A 25,009-nucleotide genomic window follows, 5' to 3' on the forward strand; every position below is an offset into this window, starting at 1 on the left:
ATCTAATAATGAAAGTAATGTCCTTTTCTGGAAGTTGAAAACTTCCAGACTTCCTTTTTCATTTGTATCACATTTCTTCTTATCTTTCTATAATAATTCTGATAATAATTATTGAAGATTTGAATATGGTTGCAGAGATAAATTTAAGAAAAACCCAAACGAATGAAAATCAAAAGCTGTGTTAGACTTTGAATGACTCAAAGTTTGGTAAAAATCGAGGTTATTCTTTTTATAATTAATCCAAACACAATTCTTTGTCGATTTTGTTACATATTTTTTCATAAAAAAGTACTTAAACGTAATTACATCCAAAAAGCTTTGTATCACAACTCATAATATCTCACCAAAATAAATAAAATTAAAATGTTTTCATTAATATAACCTAAAGTAAGTGTAAACAATTTTAGGATATTCCTTGATAATCGTTATTTTAATGGATTTCGAATGATCACTTATTGTTAGTGTATTGTTAACATTTCGAGTAAGATATTGTGTTGTAACAAAAATGGTGGAGCTAAATCATAATCGATTAAGACATATTAAAATGTTTTTGTTTATAACAAATTTTTTTGGGATAACCCCACCGCTGGATAAAAAATTTCGACTCAAAACGTACTCAAAAAAACTAAGAATTCTCTACTTAATTCTAATTTTGTTAACATTTGTTTTAACCGCAATGGGAAAAAGAAGATTTTTATACATTTACGTCGGTGGAACAATCGCCTTTTTGGATTTAACCCCCGTAGCAGCATACACAACGTGTGTAATCATTAATATTGTTAAAAACACCATAATTAATCCAAAAAAATATCAAAACATTTATCGCACTTTATACTTAATCGAGGAAAAACTTTCAAAGTATGATATAACACGGACACAAATCTTGTTTCGAATCCTCCCAATTTATTTTTCTTGCATATTTCATGTTATAATTCAAATAATTAACGTGAAAGTTTGTAGTGATTTAACACAAAGTTTGGATTTTTGTTTGATATTGTATTTACCCCCGGATCTGTATAAAATTGGGTTTACTTTTATGTACGGGCAATTACACAGTTTACTTATTTATTTAAGAGAAAATTGTAGCGATTTATCCGCTGCTTTTAAAATTATTGGTTCATCTAAAAATTTTACAAAACGAGATGAAATTCAACATGTTATTGAAATTTACGATCTGATTTGCGATGTGATGAAGATGATTAATGAGCTGTTTGGGTCAACAATTTTTCTTCTCTATGTGTATTCGTTCATCACTATTTTATTCGGATTAAATCAAATTTTTACGGTTGGAGAATTAATTTTTAAGTTTGAAAGGAAACAAATTGTTATGTACGTTGTGGTGTATGTTTCAATGAGTGTTGCTGGTTTTGTAAGAATTAAATTTGATTATATCTTGTGTTAATTAAATTTTTTTTTAGTTGATACTAATTTTATCATCGATTACTTCTCAATCGATTAATAATGAGATGATGGATTTATCCTCGCTTGTGTTGAAGACAATCGTTAAATTAAAACGGGAAAATCCCATTTTGGAAAGAAATTCGAGAGAAGTTTTATTAATTTTATCAAATAGAATCGTTTATCATTCTCCGGTCATTTCTGCAAATGGATTTTTTAAACTCAACAGAACGTTATTATTTTTATTGCTCAATAATATAGCTTCTTATCTCGTTGTTTTAATACAATGGAATAACTCTAAAACTGTTATTGATTTTAAATCAGAAATTTGAGTCTCGATTGGGGATTTATCACGGTCGGAATAATAAACAATGTGTAAAGTTATTGCAGTTATAAACATTTTTAATCCCCTTAAAAGCGATCATTTATCTCCTCCCATCAAAGAAATCAACAAGAGGTACTCATGGGATCCCACAACGCTTCTATCTCAAAATAAACATGCCTAATAACATAGTATTTCGGCTTCAAACAACCCTAATAATAAAATAAAAGCCAAAAAATTCCCCCTCTTTTTATCCATAGTGTCCTAAACCACCAGCAACTACATATTCACTACTACTTACAAAAATTCAAATACCAAAGTAAAGCTAACCCATGCTGATGATTACAGAGCGGTCACCAAATTCTACAAAGAAACAAAATTCCTTTCCATACCTATCAAGATTCCTCCAGCAAACCTCCTTCTGTGATTTTATGCAATGTCCCGATATCAATATCCGATCAAGAAATCAAATCCGAATTGAATCAACTAAAGCTACCAGTCATAAGAGTCACGAGATTGCTCAATAAGTCGAAATACCCCATATATTATGCGCAGCAGACATAAAAACCACAGAGAACGCCAAAGAAATTTAACAAGTCAAGGAAATTTCCAACGCAATCATCACAGTCGAAACCATAACTGCCAACGATATGGACATACAAAAAATTACTGCTCAATGAGTCTTAGGTGCGTGAAATGCGGTGGAAATTACAACCACAGTAATTGCAAAAAACTTCAAGCTGACCCACCAAAGTGTGCCAATTGTGGCCAAGATCATCCAGCAAGTTATCGAGGCTGTAAAATTCAGATCGAATATCAGAACAAATACCATCGTCAAACAACTTCAGTCCATCTTGCGCAAAGAACTCAGAGCTCATAAGCAATACCTCAAACAAAGACTAATATCAGGAGCTACGCATCACAACCAAACCAACAACAATTCTAAGAATCACAGACACCTCTCCTATCTTAAAGATTTCCTTGTTTTCCTAATACCACAAATCAAAACATTCGTAATTAACCATTTACTTCCACATTTAATTCATGACGAAATTTTAACGCCAATTTTATTAAAAAACAACGAACTCTTATTGCGTTTTTGGCTCGCTATCAGATTGATGTAGCTTGTATCACGGAAACACAGCTAGCTCCAAGTGAGACTTTCCGAATAGCAGGATATAATGTATACAGGGTGTCCCGTTAAGCGTACGGACCGGCTGTATCTCGACAACGGTAAGGCCTAGAGGTTTGGGAAAAAAATCCTTATAAGCAAAGTGGGCAAGAGAAATAGCTGGAAATTATTTTGAAGTTCGTAATTCGACCGCTAGGGGGCGTAACTGCCATAGAGAAACATAAAATTCCCGCTATCTCAGAAAATTAGACGATGAGCTATAACGTTGACAACATCATTTAGTAGCTTGGATAACACCGCATCGCTTTTGTTTTGCGATATTTCTCATATCTGTCATAATAAGGGAGGGGGAGGCCAATGTACTATGATAACAGACTGAACTATTACCATTGACTTTTAAATATGATTTGGGCAAATCCAAACCTTTTATCACAAATGCTATGGATGCATGAAGCATCTGTCCACAAGCTGATGTAAACTTGCATAATATGCATTCTTGGTTCGAGCAAAACCCATATTGCTTTCACCCCTTTATCTATTGGGTAGATTAAACGACCTGACTTTTCAAGAAAAAACAATAACCAGGGAAAATATGACAAAACACTAAATACCAGTAGAAACGTGTCCAGGGCCGAGACTAGATTAAATAAATGCATCGAGGTTTATGGAAGGCATTTCACACATTAGTGAGTTATTTTTGCCAAAAATTTTAGTTATTCTAAGTGTTTTGGTTTATTTTGTTTTATTATCATTGTTGATGTTTCATTGATCCGTTGGCTTTTCAACACGCCTCAAAAGTAGTTTTGAAGCAGTTCTAAGCTTGGATAAAGTATGAAGGAAGGTTCTATATAATAAAATTTTTGTTCTCTCTTATTTGTTTCCTAAGGTAACTTGATCCGATTAAGATATACGAATTTTTAACATTTTCTTCTATAACTCGAGAACGGGTGGCGATATCGAGATGCGGTTTTCACTAAAATTTAGCAAATTTTAAGGTGATTAAGGTTCTGTGAAGTAAATAGTATCGTTCCATTTAACTTTTCTTCAAAAATCACAAAAATATGTAATCGCTGCAGATAACGTCCTCTAGCTCATTTGTTTTAAAGCAGACGGTCTTACTGAAAATATCTTTAAAAAGAGCATAAAATGCTCTTTCAAACAACACCGAAAATATTCAAATCGGTTGAATGGTCTAGGAGATATTAAAATGTAAACATATGAAAACGCATTGGCCTCCCCCTCCCTTATTATGACAGATATGAGAAATATCACAAAACAAAAGCGATGCGGTATTATCCAAGCTATTAAATGATGTTGTCAAAGTTATAGCTCATCGTTTAAGTTTCTGAGATAGCGGGAACTTTATGTTTCTCAATGGCAGTTACGCCCCCTAGCGGTCGAATTACGAACTTCAAAATAATTTCTAGCTATTTCTCTTGGTCACTTTGCTTATAAGGATTTTTTTCCCAAACCTCTAGGCCTTACCGTTCTAGAGATACAGCCGCCCCGTACGTTTAACGGGACACCCTGTATAGAGCGATTATAATTAAAAGACAAATTCAACAACATCAATTTAGCTGTAAAACCACCGCTATTGAAGTAACGCCAATAGCAATCCAAACAAACACCTCAACTCCAGTTAATATCATATATGGATACAAACAACCTAACAAAAAACTACTAGAATCTGACATAAGTTCAATGTTGAGTAGCTATACCTACCCTACTTATAGGAGATCTTAACAGCAAGAATAAACTCTGGGGATGCAGAGCAGATAATCCATCGGGACTGAATCTGGAATTATTAGCAACCAAATACGGTTTTCAAGTGCCCAATCTATTTTACCTACTTTCCATATAGAAGCGGATATTTTAGATATAGTAATAACCAAAAATTTTACCATCCAGTTAAATCTGTGTGTAATCAGCGAGTTAAACTCGAATCATTTGCCAGTAATCATCACCCTTGCAAAACAAACCTAAAATTACAAAGCTGAACAATGGATTCATCATCTGGGCAGAGTTTGGAGACTCACTGAATAATCAAGAATTCAACTTACCAACATCAGCTACTTCGAACGAGTTAGACGCAAAAATCCGTTCGCTGTCTTCAAAGATTAAGGAAGCAACTGTCTCTTCAACGAAACCTTTCAAAAGGAATCCTACAAGCAATTACAACCTTCCCCCTAAGAACATCTTAGACATAATCAAGGAAAAACGGAGGGTTCGCCGAGAATGGCAACAGACGCGTAACCCAGAAATAAAAACTACACTGAATAGACTATAGAATACAATTTCTATAGAATCAACAATTATAGAAAACTCATCGAAAGTTTTGAAGCAAATGACCCGGGCTTGTGGAAGACCACTAGGAAAATATGAACTAGGACATATGAAGAAATACTTACCCTATTAGTCAATGAAACATCTGTATTCGTTACATTACCACAATCCAATAATATAATGAATCCCATCTACTAACTTCAGCAATTACCGAGACCGACAAAATCTCAGTAGAAAACCTAAAGATATAAATAGCAAACCTCGCCATTAAAAAAGCTCCAGGCCTAGATCAGATACCTAATATAGTAATAAAACACCTTCCGGAGAAACTACTAAATCACATCATAGGAATTTTGAATCGCTGTTTGGAAATTGGCTACTTTCCGGTAGTATGGAAAAAAGCGCAAATCCTAATGTTCAGAAAGCCAATTATCGCCTAATCAGTCTCCTCTCACCTTTATCTAAACTATTCGAACGAGTCATCCATCATCGACTACAAGAAGAGTTAAGCCTCCTCAAGATAATCCCAAACATACAGTACGGATTTAGAGAGGGACATTCCATGGTTCACCAACTGGCAAGAGTAGCGCAATATATCGAGGAAGGGTTCGAGGCTAAAAAGTTTACAGCTGTTGTTTCGCTGGATGTAGCAAGGGCCTTTGATACTGTCTGGACTGAAGGATTAAAATGCAAGCTCAATCAAACAGGGTTAAGGAACTATTTATTTGCCATTCTGTTTTTCTTCCTGGAGGAGAGAACTTTTCCGTCTCCATCAATGGATACTCTTCCAGCACTCGAAGAATACTTGCACGTCCCACAAGATAGTAGTTTATCCCCTGCTCTGTTCAATATCTTTATGCATGATATCCCGACCGACGTAAACTTCGAAATGGCCCGAAATGTTAATAATGGGACAAAACGACCTTATTGATGCTATTGAGACACTTCAAAGGTCAGTAGACAAAATTCAGAAATGGTTATCAAAATGGGCCATTCTGCTCAATGCCAGATCAAGATTTTTTCGCTAAGACATTATCGAAATGTTCCTTACATTATTATAAACGATCAAGAAATACAGTGGAAAGCAAAAGATGAAGCTATTAAATACCTCGGAGTTCTTGATCACCTGATTTTACAGCTCGGAAATTACATATTCTGTAATCCATAGTATTTACATGTAATTATTTCTTTTTTTTTGTATCAACGGTTTTGAAATAAATTTTGAAAAAAAAAATTGAAATTTAATAATATAAATTTTTATATAACATACAGTGTGTTAATTAATTATCTCACCCAACGTCATCATTGCATCCAAGTATGCAACCAATATGGCAAATCGCATATTGTAATACCAATACTGTGATATTGTTTGCATACTTGTAAAGATGACATCGGGTACGATATTCATAATCTTCATAAAATAACCTTTAAAGTGAGTCCAAACATGATGCATTTATCTCAAAAAACCAAACATATTTGTCAACTTTATAAAAAATCCTTTAAAATGAGTCCAAACTCGACATATTTAACTTTGATATTAATGGAGATACAATCACTTCCGGTTTGAAACGTCAACGTCAATTTTGACATATTTGTCACCTTCATTAAAAAACCTTTAAAATGAGTCCAAAGATGACACACTTATCTCAAAAAACAAACAAGTTAGAATAAAAAACATTAAACCTGAAGTTGGCAAGAATGAAGATAGCAATTTAATTTTTAAATATTAATACCAACCTTAATTTTTGTTTTTTTTTAGTATATTTTTGTTTTTGTAACAAATATTAAGACATTTTATAAAAATTAAGAATATGTCAAAATGACATTGACATTTCAAACCGGAAGTTGCTTATATCTCGAGTAATATTGGAATTAAACGTATCATGTTTGGACTCATTTTAAAGGATTTTTCACGACGATTACAAATATGTCAAAATTGACGTTGATATTCTTAACCGGAAGTTGACCATAACTTCATTAATATTGAAGATAAATATGTCGTGTTTGTACTCATTTTAAAGGATTTTTATTGAAGATTACAAATATGTCAAAATTGAGGTTGACATTTTTAAATCTGAAGTTAGTTATCATATAATAGACAAATGGCCAACTTCATGGTGTGCTTTCATGATGTATTTTTTATTAAAAAACCTTTAAAATGAGTCCAAACATGATGCATTTTTCTCAAAAAACCAAAAAGTTCGAACTTTCAACTATTAATTTTGACATATTTGTCAACTTCATAAAAAATCCTTTAAAATGAGTCCAAACTCGACATATTTAACGTTGATATTAATGGAAATACAATCACTTCCGGTTTGAAACGTCAACGTCAATTTTTACATATTTGTCATCTTCATTAAAGAACCTTTAAAATGAGTCCAAAGATGACGCACTTATCTCAAAAAACAAAAAAGTTAGAATAAAAAACATTAAACCTGAAGTTAGCTACAATGAAGAGCAATTTAATTTTTAAATATTAATACCAACCTTAATTTTTATTATATTTTTGTTTTTGTGTCAAATATTAAGACATTTTATAAAAATTAAGAATATGTCAAAATGACATTGACATTTCAAACCGGAAGTTGCTTATATCTCGAGTAATATTGGAATTAAACGTATCATGTTTGGACTCATTTTAAAGGATTTTTCACGACGATTACAAATATGTCAAAATTGACGTTGACATTCTTAACCGGAAGTTGACCTTAACTTCATTAATATTGAAGATAAACATGTGGTGTTTGTACTCATTTTAAAAAATTTTTATTGAAGATTACAAATATGTCAAAATTGAGGTTGAAATTTTTAAATCTGAAGTTAGTTATCATATAATAGACAAATGGCCAACTTCATGGTGTGCTTTAATGATGTATTCTTTATTAAAAACCCTTTAAAATGAGTCCAAACATGATGCATTTTTCTCAAAAAACCAAAAAGTTCGAACTTTCAACTATTAATTTTGACATATTTGTCAACTTCATAAAAAATCCTTTAAAATGAGTCCAAACTCGACATATTTAACTTTGATATTAATGGAGATACAATCACTTCCGGTTTGAAACGTCAACGTCAATTTTGACATATTTGTCATCTTCATTAAAAAACCTTTAAAATGAGTCCAAAGATGACGCACTTATCTCAAAAAATAAAAAAGTTAGAATAAAAAACATTAAACCTGAAGTTAGCAACAATGGAGATAGCAATTTAATTTTTAAATATTAATACCAACCTTAATTTTTATTATATTTTTGTTTTTGTGATAAATATTAACACATTTTATAAAAATTAAGAATATGTCAAAATGACATTGACATTTCAAACCGGAAGTTGCTTATATCTCGAGTAATATTGGAATTAAACGTATCATGTTTGGACTCATTTTAAAGGATTTTTCACGACGATTACAAATATGTCAAAATTGACGTTGACATTCTTAACCGGAAGTTGACCTTAACTTCATTAATATTGAAGATTACAAATATGTCAAAATTGAGGTTGAAATTTTTAAATCTGAAGTTAGTTATCATATAATAGACAAATGGCCAACTTCATGGTGTGCTTTCATGATGTATTCTTTATTAAAACCCTTTAAAATGAGTCCAAACATGATGCATTTTTCTCAAAAAACCAAAAAGTTCGAACTTTCAACTATTAATTTTGACATATTTGTCAACTTCATAAAAAATCCTTTAAAATGAGTCCAAACTCGACATATTTAACTTTGATATTAATGGAGATATAATCACTTCCGGTTTGAAACGGCAACGTCAATTTTGACATATTTGTCATCTTCATTAAAAAACCTTTAAAATGAGTCCAAAGATGACGCACTTATCTCAAAAAACAAAAAAGTTAGAATAAAAAACATTAAACCTGAAGTTAGCTACAATGAAGAGCAATTTAATTTTTAAATATTAATACCAACCTTAATTTTTATTATATTTTTGTTTTTGTGTCAAATATTAAGACATTTTATAAAAATTAAGAATATGTCAAAATGACATTGACATTCCAAACCGGAAGTTGCTTATATCTCGAGTAATATTAGAATTAAACGTATCATGTTTGGACTCATTTTAAAGGATTTTTCACGACGATTACAAATATGTCAAAATTGACGTTGACATTCTTAACCGGAAGTTGACCATAACTTCATTAATATTGAAGACAAATATGTCGTGTTTGTACTCATTTTAAAGGATTTTTAATGAAGGTTACAAATACGATTATTAATAAGTGACAAATAACACTTCGTCCTCAATTTCATTTTACAACTTTTTAAACTTTAATTTTGTAAATTAGTAACTAATAATCCGATTTCGACTTTGATATATGATCTTTTTTAACAAAAGTAAAAGAAATATTAAGAAACACATTTGTAAAATGGATAAAATAATGGAAACATCATTTGCACTCTAGTATTTGTGGTTAAATTTATGTCACGACTTACAGAAACATCCTGTATTACAATCGTAAAACGACTGATCAAGCGGATTCTGTGCTTGTGATGACTGTTATCAATGTTCTGTGATAAAAATAGATAGGCACCAAACAATTTTCAATCGTTTGAGCCTGTCTATTCTGAAAAGTCACATTTTTAGAGAGATGAAAACGATAATCCCGTTTTTCTCAACATTGTTGATTTGTCGCTTAGTCAAGTGATGCATAACGCGGTCCAATTAATTAACACAGTGTATATTTTATAGCTGTCAATGTCAATAAAAGATTCGATTTTGTAATTTTGCAATTTCTTAATTATTTTATTGCTTCATTTTTGATTCTGCATAATTATTTGTTAGTTATTTTCGATGATTCATGATTTGGTGCGATAAACTTTATCGAGAAACGATGGAGAGAAGAAGAATAAATTAAACGGAAGCTAGATAATTGTATAAATATAGATTTTTCTTTCATTTTAATGAAATCAAATTTTTATTTGTTCCAAAATAAGTGTCAACTTTTAAAAAAAGTGAAATATAAGTTTTAATTTATTAATAGAACTGTATTAAATTATAATTGAACCAAATTTTTTATAGTATAATTTAAATAAAAATTATAAACTATTTAATGCCATCCGTGCAGTTTCAACAGCTTCTTTTGAACAAATTACATTTCTTTGTAATTGTCCAGTAGGGATTTTGTAATTGTTAACTCCTTTATGAAGCATGGAAGACTTCATACATTTCTGCAGTGTCATAAAAACTTTGTCTAATTTATATGCAGATGTATCATCCCATGCCTTCAAAACAGCAGCAATTAATTCATCTATATTATGCATCGAGCTTTTATGCTGTATAGACTGAATTGCATTAAAAAAGCCTAAATCAAGAACATTAAAATCAGGGCTGTTTGGTGGCTGACAAATCAAACTAATATTCCATCCATTAGCTGTTCCGGCCAGAATTACTTCACCATCATCTATACTACAATGTGGTCATTATCTTGTATCTTGAATTTTGATGGGCACTTTTCTTTTATAGCTGGAATAACTTTTTCGGTAATCATGTCCACATAAATTTGATGAGTAACTTCAACAGGTGTTAGATTTTTAGAATTTCGTTTTGCTGGTTCTTGAGTTACAATAGGCCGATATTTTACCATTAAATTCAGACTTTTTGTTGTAATCATGGACGAGCCACTGCAGCTAGAAACATGACTTTTGTTAAGAATCTTTTACTCTTACATGTTCGATGAGGTGTTTCTTCTTTGGGAAGAAGGTAGCAGTTTGTCTTAGTTTTTGTTATGTAAAACCATTTTTCATCAATATGAACAAACTCTAACATTTTTTGAAAATATAGGGTAGGTTCTTGCAACATACAAAGTGCAAATTCTAATCGACGCTTCTTATTGTCACGAACAAAACAGGTTTCAATGTACTTGAAACTCTCTTTATGACTCCTTCCTTCAAAATTCTGTGCACTGTTCCCAATGACTCGTTAATATTGTTACAAAGACTGCGGATGGTTTGGTTATGAACATAATCTAAAGCCTCGGCCGCAAGCGACCTCGGCTTCAACATTCTTAATGGTTCATTAAGTACTAGAAAAAAGACTAAAAGTTGTACACCAGACCTATGACCTCGGCCGCAAGCGACCTCGGCTTGAAACATTCTCGTTCGATACTGATATAATAGAAAAAAGACTTTATCTGTTAGGAACATAATCTAATGCCTCGGCCGCAAGCGACCTCGGCTTCAAACAATCTTTATCAATAATGATATAACAGAAAGAAGACTTTAATTGTTATGAACATAATCTAAAGCCTCAGTCGCAAGCGACCTCGGCTTCGACATTCTTAATGGTTTATAAAGTACCAGAAAAGAGACTACAAGTTGTACACCAGACCTAGGACCTTCAGAATAGACGTCAAAATAAAATGTCATTTGCAAGTGACGTTAGGTTATGTTATTAAAGTGAGGTTAGGAATCCTCAACATCATTTTCAAGTACCAACACGGCCGTTTTCGAAGACATCGGCCGCCCCCGACCATCACGAATGCTACAGCATTGAGAACCCTCGGTTCTTGAGGGCGGCCAAGTTCACTTTTTGTTACAAAGTACTCCACGATTTAGATTTAAGTCTTTGACGCAAGGCATAACCCCAAAATTTTTAGTTTTATTTATAACACTGAAGGTGTTAAATAAAACTTGAGAACATAATTTTTACAACGCAATAACAACTAATTAAAAAATGTACTTACTCTGCCTTAAAAATTGTGTTTCAGCTTCATTTAATGCGAAAATTGTTTAAAATAACCATGATAATTTTGATAAAACTTCTCTTGATGCAACAAGTGGTTTTTATTTTAAAGATGTCCGAGACGTTACCATGGTAACGGCATGGTTGAAAACTTTTAAACACAAAATTATTTTAATCACAACATTTCCATAGACTGTTCTGCCGATGTAATAAGAAATAAAACTAATCGTAAGTCAAAGACGCACGGCATAACCTCAAAATTTCTAGTTTTAGTTTTATTTCTAACGCAAAATGAGATAAATAATTTTTTTTTGTATGAAACGTCAAAAAATATCACTTCAAAAAGACGCATAGGAGTTAGCGCCATCTGTCGCTTATCTATCTTCTCATCATGTCAAATATTTTAAGGCAATTTAAAACGCGAATTACTTTTTGATTTTTTTATAATGTAAAACGTGTACGAGTGGTTAAAACTAAATATAACAGAAAGAAGACTTTAATATATATTTAATAAAGTAATTATAATTCATGGATTTTACATCAATGTCAATAATTATGCAACCCAATATACTTATTAACAAATTAACATATTTATTTTTCATTATAAACCTATAAAATTATAAATAAATCAATAAAACATTAATAAAATACAAGAATATTAATTTCATCATTTCATAAAAAGACTAAAAATAATATAAACCCCAAATAAATAAAATAAGAGTAACGTAAATTTCGTTGTATATTTGGTTGCATACACAACCAATTAACCTAACCTCACTATTTTTATCTTGGAGAATAAGTTAACAAATTAAATCATGGAACAAACAATTTCTCAATCAACAAGTCAATACGATCAATATTTGCAAGAAATTGAAGGTGTCGACGATTATTGGGGCCCAACTTTTAGGTTAAAACCAAGTATTTATCCCTAAACACAAATCTATGTACCAATTACCTTTGTAGAGCTATTTACGACCGAAACGAGCAAGAAACCTTCAATGAGAAGTTACAACAACGAGTTAAACATTATGATCGTGATATCGAACGACTCTGCAATGTGTCTTATCACGGGTTTATTGAGGCGATTAGGGAGCTTTTAGAAGTTAGATCGCAGGCTAAAAAGCTAAATGTAAGTACTTTCCAGGGCTTAATTACAACAAATTAGCTTTTATTCGTTTTAGGGCGAAGTTGTTACTATTAATAAAAGCCTACAAGAAGCATCAGAAGCTTTAAATAAATCGGGGGCGGAATTATTGCAAGCTCGGAAAGTTCAAAGCAACATTGCAATGGTCATTTCACAAATGAATTTATGTCTTCCGGTTTTAACTACTTATACAAAGTTAAAAAAGCAAATTGCTGATAAACGGTATTACCCTGCTTTAAAAACTTTGGAGGAATTAGAACATGTTCATTTACCCCATGTTGCTAATTATCGATTTTCAGCTGAATTATGCGCAAATATTCCAAAGTAATTGTTTTAATTGATATTTAGGAGTTATTTTTATTAAAAATTTAATTTTAGGATTCGACAAAATATTGAGAAAAGTTCAATGTCGGATTTAAGGGATTTTTTGGAGAATATTAGGAGATTTTCTCCTAAAATTGGAGAAGTGGCTATGTCACATGTAATAATACTAAATTAATTTTTAATAAATACATTTGTAATCTTTATTATAGACGAGTGAGCAACTTCCTACTGATCCCACAGGAATAGGTCGTAAAAAGAAACGAATTCCACCAAAAGATGGTAAAGAAATCTCGTCTTGTTTAATTAGGGACTAATTTTTACTTTTGTAGTAAATGATGAGTTTGAAATTAAAGATTATGGAGAAGATGAAGATCTTTGCGCCCAAGAAATGATTGATTTCTCGCCGATTTATCGCTGTTCGCACATTTCTAGCGTTTTAGGTTCGCGATCCACCTTTGAAACTTATTATAGAGCGGAAAGAACTAAACAAGCCCGTTTAGTTTTACAACCTCCACCAAATATGGTAAATATAACCAAAAAAAAAATTTTACTTCAAATTTAATCTTTTAAATATTAATATTTAATTTAAAACTATAATTCAAGAATCATCATGTCAAAAAGTGCAGAAAAGTGTGAATCTTACCGAAAAATCACTTTAAAGTTTTGACGTGACGTCACTTTTTGTGACGTCATCGATCGTGCTAACCATATACACTTAGCAGCAAAAGTCTGTGTACAAAGGACTTAGAATGCTGTAACCGAGAAAAAAATAGTAGGCAAATAAATTACATAAAAATAAAAGTTTAAACTACAACATACGAAATTGCATACATAGATTGTATTAAAGATTAATATCACTCTCACAATCATAAGAAATATGTAACGTTTTTTAGGACATTTTGGGTATGGAGATTGTTAATATTACTTTTTAAGTTTCCTGTTTTGTTTTTTAGCGACTACTTTCTCGTTATAAGTTAACTCTTCTTTCTACTTCTTCTTTTAAATCCATCAGTGTTTGTGTTCTTAGTGAAGGTTCGCAAAAATCGTTTACTTAAAGAAGAAATTAAGTAATCAAACTCAATATTAACATTTTTCAAGCAATATTTGGTGAGAAAATGTTACAAAGGCGAATACATTTTTACTTTTTTATTATACAGGGTAATGAAACAACAGATATCGTTACTCAAATTTCATATAGAAAAATCAGTTTTAACTCGAAACGAAAGAATACGTTTCTTTCAGATCCAGTTTTGTTTGTAACTTCCTTTGTAAAACTTCCTGTCGAGTTTTACAACATTTCTGTCCTCGAAATCTGACAAAACACGACTGCAGTATGTTATTTGCAGCCAGGTGCTAGCAAATGATTCTATGAAACCAGCTAAGTTAAAACACCAGTTTGAAACAAAGCACCCAGAGGTACAAAAAAAAAACACGCATTTTAACACAATTTTAAACACAAATTCCGTTGTCAAACAATACAGTGTAAAGAAAAATTGAAAGTATGGCAGAAAACATAAAAGATTCTTCGTAGATTTCTTATTAACACCACCACAGAAGAAATTTTTGAAAAATTAAATACGTTTTTCAATAAAAATAAAATCGATGGGACGAAATGTGTTGGTGTAAGTACAGATGGTGCTAAAGCTATGTCTGGAAGAATAACAGGTCTGAAGGCGAGAATAAAGCAAGTATCTTCATCTGCAGAGTGGTGCCATTGTGCTATACATCGAGAAGCGTTGGTTACAAACAGAATTCCTGCAGAATTAAAAACGGTCTTACATATGTGTATCAGAATAATAAATTTTATTAAAAGTAGAGCGCTAAACACGCGGATTTTTTCACAATTATGCAAAGAAATGGGAAGTGATCACTATACACTGCTAATGTGTACAAATGTAAGGTGGCTTTCGAAGGGAAAAGCACTGGGTCGATTTTGGGAATTACATTGAAAGTTAGAATTAAATTAGAGTTAAATTAAATTGTGTTATTATTATAACACAATAATCAGAACCACGGTCGAAAAAACCAAAGAGGTTTTGCAGAACTAACACTAGACCTAGAACCGGAAACATTCGGGTTTAGCCGTGCGTCTCTTAAGACGGCTAATGCTGAATGTTTTCAGTTTTAGTGGTAGGTAGCGCTAGTTAGATGATTCTAGTTCTAGGTTAGGTGTTGACCGGTTTAACCCTTTGTGTCCCGACGGTACTTTAAAGTACCGGTAGTTTTAAACACTCATTTTAAACTGTAGTCATCTATTCGGCGCATTTAGAGCTGTCGGTACTTTCTACTATACAAGAAAGAATCTGTATAAAAAATGACACAATCCGCACTGTAGGGTTTTTAGGTATATTTAAACTTTGTTGAATTTTGTTGTTCACAAAGGTATCTCTTTGATAAATGGTTATTAGGTGTGATTATTACAGATCATTTTAAAAAGAAAGCATTGAGCTTTAATTTAAAATAAGTCTCATTCTTTAATTTCAATAAATACGGCTTCCAGGAATTTTTAAATTAGCATCTTTTTTGACACTTTTAGATTATACGAAAATGTAAATTTTGTTTCAACATTTTTTTTCTCAATATTTTTCCAATCCAACCCAACAATTATTATACATCACTGTAAAGATAAAGCTTTGGGCTTTAATTTAGAATAAGTCTCATTCCTTAACTTCAATAAATACGGCTTCCAGGAATTTTTAAATTAGCATCTTTTTTGACACTTTTAGGTTATACGAAAATGTAAGTTTTATTTCAACATTTTTTTTCTCAATATTTTTCCAATCCAACCCAACAATTATTATACATCATTTTAAAGAAAAAGCTTTGAGCTTTAATTTAGAATAAGTCTCATTCCTTAATTTCAATAAATACGGCTTCCAGAAATTTTTAAATTAGCATCTTTTTTGACACTTTTAGGTTATACGAAAATGTAAGTTTTGTTTCAACATTTTTTTTCTCAATATTTTTCCAATCCATCCCAACAATTATTATACATCTTTGTAAAGAGAAAGATTTGAGCTTTAATTTAGAATAAGTCTCATTCCTTAATTTCAATAAATACGGTTTTCCAGAATTTTTAAATTAGCATCTTTTTTCACACTTTTAGGTTATACGAAAATGTAAGTTTTGTTTCAACATTTTTCCAATCCAACCCAACAATTATTATATATCATTTTAAAGAGAAAGCTTTGAGCTTTAATTTAGAATACGCCTCATTCCTTAATTTCAATAAATAGGGCTTCCAGGAATTTTTAAATTAACACCTTTTTTGACACTTTTAGGTTATACGAAAATGTAACTTTTGTTTCAACATTTTTTTTCTCAATATTTTTCCAATCCAACCCAACAATTATTATACATCATTTTAAAGAAAAAGCTTTGAGCTTTAATTTAGAATAAGTCTCATTCCTTAATTTCAATAAATACGGCTTCCAGAAATTTTTAAATTAGCATCTTTTTTGACACTTTTAGGTTATACGAAAATGTAAGTTTTGTTTCAACATTTTTTTTCTCAATATTTTTCCAATCCAACCCAACAATTATTATACATCACTGTAAAGATAAAGCTTTGGGCTTTAATTTAGAATAAGTCTCATTCCTTAACTTCAATAAATACGGCTTCCAGGAATTTTTAAATTAGCATCTTTTTTGACACTTTTAGGTTATACGAAAATGTAAGTTTTATTTCAACATTTTTTTTCTCAATATTTTTCCAATCCAACCCAACAATTATTATACATCATTTTAAAGAAAAAGCTTTGAGCTTTAATTTAGAATAAGTCTCATTCCTTAATTTCAATAAATACGGCTTCCAGAAATTTTTAAATTAGCATCTTTTTTGACACTTTTAGGTTATACGAAAATGTAAGTTTTGTTTCAACATTTTTTTTCTCAATATTTTTCCAATCCATCCCAACAATTATTATACATCTTTGTAAAGAGAAAGATTTGAGCTTTAATTTAGAATAAGTCTCATTCCTTAATTTCAATAAATACGGTTTTCCAGAATTTTTAAATTAGCATCTTTTTTCACACTTTTAGGTTATACGAAAATGTAAGTTTTGTTTCAACATTTTTCCAATCCAACCCAACAATTATTATATATCATTTTAAAGAGAAAGCTTTGAGCTTTAATTTAGAATACGCCTCATTCCTTAATTTCAGTAAATAGGGCTTCCAGGAATTTTTAAATTAACACCTTTTTTGACACTTTTAGGTTATACGAAAATGTAACTTTTGTTTCAACATTTTTTTTCTCAATATTTTTCCAATCCAACCCAACAATTATTATACATCATTGTAAAGAGAAAGCTTTGAGCTTCAATTTAAAATAAGTCTCATTCCTTAATTTTAATAAATACGGCTTCCAGGAATTTTTAAATTAACACCTTTTTTGACACTTTTAGGTTATACGAAAATGTAAGTTTTATTTCAACATTTTTTTTCTCAATATTTTTCCAATCCAACCCAACAATTATTATACATCATTGTAAAGAGAAAGCTTTGAGCTTTAATTTAGAATAAGTCTCATTCCTTAATTTCATTAAATACGGCTTCCAGGAATCTTTAAATTAGCATGGTTTTTGACACTTTTAGGTTATACGAAAATGTAAGTTTTGTTTCAACATTTTTTTTCTCAATATTTTTCCAATCCAACCCAACAATTATTATACATCATTGTAAAGAGAAAGCTTTGGGCTTTAATTTAGAATAAGTCTCATTCCATAATTTCAATAAATACGGCTTCCAGGAATTTTTAAATTAGCATCTTTTTTGACACTTTTAGGTTATACGAAAATGTAAGTTTTGTTTCAACATTTTTTTTCTCAATATTTTTCCAATCCAACCCAACAATTATTATACATCATTGTAAAGAGAAAGATTTGAGCTTTAATTTAGAATAAGTCTCATTCCTTAATTTCAATAAATACAGCTACCAGGAATTTTTAAATTAGCATCTTTTTTGACACTTTTGGGTTATACGAAAATGTAAGTTTTGTTTCAACATTTTTTTCTCAATATTTTTCCAATCCAACCCAACAATTATTATACATCTTTGTAAAGAGAAAGATTTGAGCTTTAATTTAGAATAAGCCGCATTCCTTAATTTCAATAAATACGGCTTCCAGGAATTTTTAAATTAGCATCTTTTTTGACACTTTTAGGTTATACGAAAATGTAAGTTTTGTTTCAACATTTTTTTTCTCAATATTTTTCCGATCCAACCCAACAATTATTATACATCATTTTAAAGAGAAAGCTTTGAGCTTTAATTTAGAATAAGCCTCATTCTTTAATTTCAATAAATACGGCTTCCAGTAATTTTTAAATTAGCGTCTTTTTGATACTTTTAGGTTATTCGAAAATGTAAGTTTTGTTTCAACATTTTTTTTCTCAATATTTTTCCAATCCAACCCAACAATTATTATACATCTTTGTAAAGAGAAAGATTTGAGCTTTAATTTAGAATAAGCCGCATTCCTTAATTTCAATAAATACGGCTTCCAGGAATTTTTAAATTAACACCTTTTTTGACACTTTTAGGTTATACGAAAATGTAAGTTTTGTTTCAACATTTTTTTTCTCAATATTTTTCCAACCCAACCCAACAATTATTATACATCATTGTAAAGAGAATGCTTTGAGCTTTAATTTAGAATAAGTTTCATTCCTTAATTTCAATAAACACGGCTTGCAGGAATTTTTAAATTAGCATCTTTTTTGACACTTTTAGGTTATACGAAAATGTAAGTTTTGTTTCAACATTTTTTTTCCCAATATTTTTACAATCCAACCCAACAATTATTATACACCGTTGTAAAGAGAAAGCTTTGAGCTTTATTTTAGAATAAGTCTCATTCCTTAATTTCAATAAATACGGCTTCCAGGAATTTTTAAATTAGAAAACGTGTTTTTTGGGATTTTTAAGCCACATGATGATTCTTGAATTTTTCCAATTTAAATTAACTCAATTATTAAAAAATCGTCTAAATTAATTAATTTAAGCACGAAGCCGAAGACAGTTACCGACAATACATAAATTCGATTCTGGGCTTTTTTATATTAGAAGATCACATTCTCAACACCGGAAACGGATTGATAACGAGAGCTTTTTTGGATGAAATGTGGAATACCGCTTTATCCAAAATTGTTTCAACTTTACAAACGCATTCGGTAACCCTGAATTAATTTAACTTTACATCTTCATTGAAATGATTCTTTTAGGCTTATTGTACCGATGCAACATTAATTCTACGTATAAAAGACTTAATAATGTTGTTTTGCACCACATTAAGAAATTATGGTTACACCGTAAAACCGTTGTTGGAATTAATGCGAGAATTACGCGATCATTACACAGAGGTGTTAATGCAACGTTGGGTGCAAGTTTTTCGTGAGATTTTATCAAACGAAACGTTCAAACCGCTCGAAGTGAACGATATGGAGTCGTTTGGACGAGTTTTATCCGAATTTCCTATTGATGATAACCTCCCAGATGAACCTATTGAATTTCCGTTTGGTTTTCCATTTTCCGGGATGGTTCCGAAAGTTTATAACGAAGTCAAAGAGTTTATTTATGCCTGTTTGAAATTTTCGGAAGATTTAAATCTGAGTCAAGTTGAAGTCGATGAGATGATACGAAAATCGATGAATTTGCTTTTGACTCGTACTTTTATCGGGTGCTTATCGTCGATATTTCGTAGCCCGCATATTAATTTGCAAGAAATTATTCAAATAATCGTTGATACTAGTTATTTAGAGAAAGCGACGGTTTATTTGGACGAATTTATTTCGAATATAACCGGGGAGGAAACCCGTGGGGTGTCTTCAACGGTCATTCAGGGACAACCAGCGTTGTTTCGCGCTGCTAGAGAAGACGCTGAAAGACAAATTTGCGAAAAATTGAAACAAAAAATTGATGAATTTATCGAGTTGGAACGCTACGATTGGTTATTAGTTGAGCCTCAAGGACATGCTTCGAGTTTTATAACCGATTTAATCTCGTTTTTGCAAACTACTTTATTGGGATTCACTAAATTACCGGCGCAAGTCGCCCAAGCAGCTTGTAAATCAACTTGTCAACACATTTCAGGTTGCTTAACGGAGATTTTATTGGATGATAACATTAAACAAATTTCGATGGGGGCTCTAAACCAAATCAATTTGGATCTATTACAATGCGAACGTAACTTAATTAATCACATGTTTTAGTTGATTAATTAATTTTTGATTTTGTTGTAGAATTTGCTGCTTTGCAACGCGTTGAAGGGCTCCAAGAAGACGCCCTTTTATCATATTTCGCGCAATTACGCGAAATTTTAGATTTAATAATATCGTGGGATTGGCCCACTTATTTCCACGATCACGGCCAGGAAAATAGCAAATACAAATTGGTTAATCCAGAAACGGCTATTATTTTATTGGAAAAGTTTGTGATTATTAACACAATAACTTGTTAATTTTGATTTAAATTTACGTTTTAGATTAAGAGAAGGTGATAAAAAAACTATGTTTACCGTCTTGAAGAAAAGCGAAAGGGAAAAGAAGAAATTGTTAGAAACAGTTTTGAAGCAGTTGAGGCAATTGTCACAAACTACAAATAAAAATTAATGCTTTACTATTATTTATTAACGTTTTGTATTAATCTGTAATAAATAATCGTAATTGAAGTCTTTGAAACACCTAAGTGGTTATATAAGTGTAATAATATAACCAAATCGTATTAATCGTGGGTGAGGTTACAAATAATAATTATAAAAATTTGCTTTTGTATTAATAAAGTGTTGTAAATATATTAGAATTCATTATGTATTATAGGCCGTTTACGTTTTTTATTGTATTTAATCCATGTAAAGTCGATACGAAATAATTTTGTAGAATTTTGACAATGACATAACCTCAAATTTCATTTTTCATTAATTTCTTATTGTAATTCATATTTGTCGGGTTAAAAGTATTGAAAACGATAATTTTAGCATGTAAAGAACGAAAACCATCCATCATATGGGAGTTTTGATGAAGAATTTGATGAAAATCCTTAGATTACATATTTGAATAATTTTTGAAGCTGGACGTTGAAATCCAAAAGAAAATGTTACGAAATCACCAAAACAAAGTTAAAGCAATAAAACTACAACATTTTATTCATAAATATTGTTGAAATAGATATTTTAATAATTTTGGATAAAATTTAATTGGTGACATTTGACATTTCGAAGTTGGTAATACTGGAGAAATTTAAATTACGAATTTCAAGTTGAAGAATTTAACCAATCAGAAAACGTTATTTAAACGTTATAGTAATAAACAAACGAAACTGGTAGATTTTAGTGTGATTTCGAACGTGATGAGGAGTGCACGCTAATTTTTGTCCTCATTTTAAAAATCAAAACAAAAGTTAATTTACTTGTCAATCACCATTGTGACATAACCTCAAAAATAGAAAACTTATTGCTTTAATAAGTTAAATAATAAGAAGATTATTCGAATTAAAATTAATCACCTTTAATAATAAAAAAGAAAATTAACTGGTTCCTGATCCAATTAATCCAGTATACCATACCGAAGAATTATTCCAATCCAATCAAGAATCATCGTTTCTGATTCCTTTGAAGAGTCCAAGTTTCCTTAACCGAGAACTTCAGTAAACTACAAGATAAGTTAAGTTACAATTTTCAATTTCATTATTATTCGTTTTTATTTTAATTATCATTGAAAATTTCACTTATCTTAAATATGATTAATTTGTATCGATCAACTGCCGGCATCACCACATTGTTGTTCGTTGTGTTGAAGTTTACTGGTTGTAATTTAAACAAATTCATCAGTATAACCTCATTTAAGGACAAAAAATACGTGTTTCGTTATGAAATGATGAAAATGAACCAAAATGAACTGAAGTTTTATTCTATACTAGCTGTACACTGCGCGCGTTGCTACGCCACTAACTAAAATAAATTTGAATTAAAGACATTACGCAAATATTCAATTCATTTTTTTTCACTTTATTGATTTTGTTCATTTTGAACAAATTGTGACATAGAAACCTTCGTGGGCTCATGCACAACAACTTTGCTAAAGATCATCACATGATCAAATGCATAGTTTACGATTCTACCGGTGTCCGCCGAGAAGGTATACTACTTTGTTTTGCCGCCATTTTGGTAAACATTAGTCTTGACAGTTCATATTTGGTAGTCGTGAAGTAGAGACGTGGCAAATTTATTATGGAAAAATATTCGGTAAACCAACGTGTTTTAATCGTTAAAACATTTTATCAAAATCAATCATCGATTACTGTGACGATGAGAAAGTTACGTGAAATTTTTGGGAGAAACAACCCAACCCAACCCAACAAGACGCACTATTTATCGTGTAGTGAATGATTTCGAAGAAAGAGGGACTGTAGCTGATAGGCCCAAGCATGGACCACAACGTACTGCAAGATCGGCTGAAAACATTACTGCTGCTCAAAAAAGTGTTCAAAACAATCCATCGACCTCAATTCGACGACGTGCTCAGGAACTTGGTCTTCAAAGAACAACTTTGGCCACAATTTTGCACAAGTATTTGCATTTGTTTCCATTTAAGATTCAGTTGACACAAGAGCTTCTTCTAGAAGACCATTTACGCCGCCGTACATATGCCAATAGGATGTTACAGCTCGCCCATGACAACCCCGATTTTCATGAAAAAATCATAATGAGTGACGAGGCACATTTTCATTTGAATGGATATGTGAATAAACAGAATAGTCGGTTCTGGGCAATGGAAAACCCTCAAATTATTCATCAGTCACCTTTGCATCCATTAAAAGTGACAGTCTGGTGTGCAATTTGGTCAGGAGGAATCATTGGACCTTACTTCTTTGAAACTGAAAACGGCGTAACGGTAACTGTCAATGGGGAGCGATATCGTGATATGATTGAAAACTTTTTAAAGCCACAACTGCATGCTTTGGGCTTGATTAACATGTGGTATCAACAAGACGGTGCCACATCGCATACAGCCAGGATTGCAATGGAATTACTGCGAGACCTCTTTCCACAACAAGTTATTTCAAGAAATGGTGATGTTGATTGGCCTCCACGGTCGCCTGATTTGACTGCTCCGGACTTCTTTTTGTGGGGATATCTGAAAAGCAAGGTTTATGCAAACAAACCAGGAACGCTGGATCAACTCAACAAAATATTCGTGATGAAATTAATGAAATACCGCGTGAAATGTGTGAGAATGTAGAAAAATGTGCTCAAAAGGGCTCGCGTTTGTGGGATTACTGGGATCAGAAATCAAAGATCGCTCTATATTGTTCATATACGCATTATATGCATCGGTAATGAAGTGTTTCGATAGAGATCTGTAGCGTTTACATTCATTCAGGCAATACAGTGAACCAGTACGCTTATGCCTTGCGCGCATATTCTCCTTCATGTGAATACAATCCTTTTTCCAAGGCCAACGACGATTCGTAGAATCTCTCACAGTTTTACGCACTGCTAAATCAAAAACGTCGTGTAACTTGTTATAAAGAAGCCGGCATGCATCTTCTACCACTCCAATACCATCCAGGTCCGACCAATTCACTTCTCGCAACATTCGATACAACAAAGGATAGTCTAAACGCTTAAAGTTGTAGGTGGGTAGGCCACGATGCTTAAACATGGAAACCTGGGGAGCATAATCCAGGACAACCGCTAAAGCGGAATGATGGGAATCCTCAGCAAGCAACGGATCGAGATCACGAGTGACTGCGTAGCTCATATTGGCAAAGATCAAATAAAGTAAACGATTGTTGATATTCACAATTGAATTGTATTGACGAAAATCATGGCAATGTCGGGAATTTGTTAAGGTCGTTTTAAATCTACCATTGGTACCAATGGAAGTACAGGAGGTGACATTAAAATCACCAAGAGGAACAACGCATTCATTAGGCAGATATTCAAACGAATTAAACGTGTCAAAAAATAGTTTAAATGCATCAAAAGGGACAGAAGGTGGTATAAAGCAAATATATATATTATTTTCCCACGTACACCCTGAATCTTGACTCCCACCACATCAATTACTGGTACCACTCTGGATAAATCAGAGAGATCAAGCTGACTTGCTTTTAGGGTGTTCTTAAGACAAATCAAAACACCACCCCTCCTAGACAGGCCAAGCGCACCAAAGTTACAATCCCTCCGAAACGTAATCCAATCACAGGGACAAAATTCAGCATCAAAAATATCATCGGATAGTCATGTCGCCGACAAGACCACAACATCAAAACAAGACTCACACATGAATTCAGAAGAGTAGGTGTCTTCGTGCGAACACCTCTGACATTTTGGTAATAACAAGACAAGACATTATAACTGGGTGGATTATCGGCAGGATAACTTATCGGGAACTCAGCGGTGCTTAATATATAATAAGACAGTTATACGCCAGATATTTATGATTACCAAGGTTTTAATAAAAAATTTGTATGGTTACTGCATAGGTTAACCTATAACATTAACCGTTAACCGTATACATACGTTGTTTCAGTTGTCGGTCGTAAAAATCATAATTCAAATTTCAAAGAAAGACGTTAGCGTTACCAACCTACGGCACAAATCACTAGATATGGGGAAAAACCGATTTTTATTTTGCCGATAGCTATCCTACCGACAAAAACAGTTTGTACAACAGCGAATGTCTTTATCCTCGCGATA

The 25,009-nt window shown here is 31.7% G+C and overlaps 1 protein-coding gene across 1 annotated transcript; it reads left to right on the plus strand.

Moving 5' to 3' along the window:
* The first annotated feature begins 12,588 nt into the window (after positions 1 to 12,588).
* On the plus strand, positions 12,589 to 21,119 carry LOC111427335 (exocyst complex component Sec15). Its single transcript, XM_023062433.2, has 10 exons — positions 12,589 to 12,746; positions 12,803 to 12,968; positions 13,021 to 13,307; positions 13,362 to 13,464; positions 13,517 to 13,586; positions 13,637 to 13,830; positions 19,314 to 19,481; positions 19,533 to 20,493; positions 20,550 to 20,736; positions 20,792 to 21,119. The coding sequence occupies exons 1-10, from the start codon at positions 12,655 to 12,657 to the stop codon at positions 20,916 to 20,918; spliced, it is 2,355 nt and encodes a 784-aa protein (XP_022918201.1). The 5' UTR covers positions 12,589 to 12,654; the 3' UTR covers positions 20,919 to 21,119.
* The last annotated feature ends 3,890 nt before the right edge of the window (positions 21,120 to 25,009 follow it).

This window comes from Onthophagus taurus, chromosome 3, assembly GCF_036711975.1.
Source record: "Onthophagus taurus isolate NC chromosome 3, IU_Otau_3.0, whole genome shotgun sequence".
In the NCBI taxonomy this organism is placed as follows: domain Eukaryota; kingdom Metazoa; phylum Arthropoda; class Insecta; order Coleoptera; family Scarabaeidae; genus Onthophagus; species Onthophagus taurus.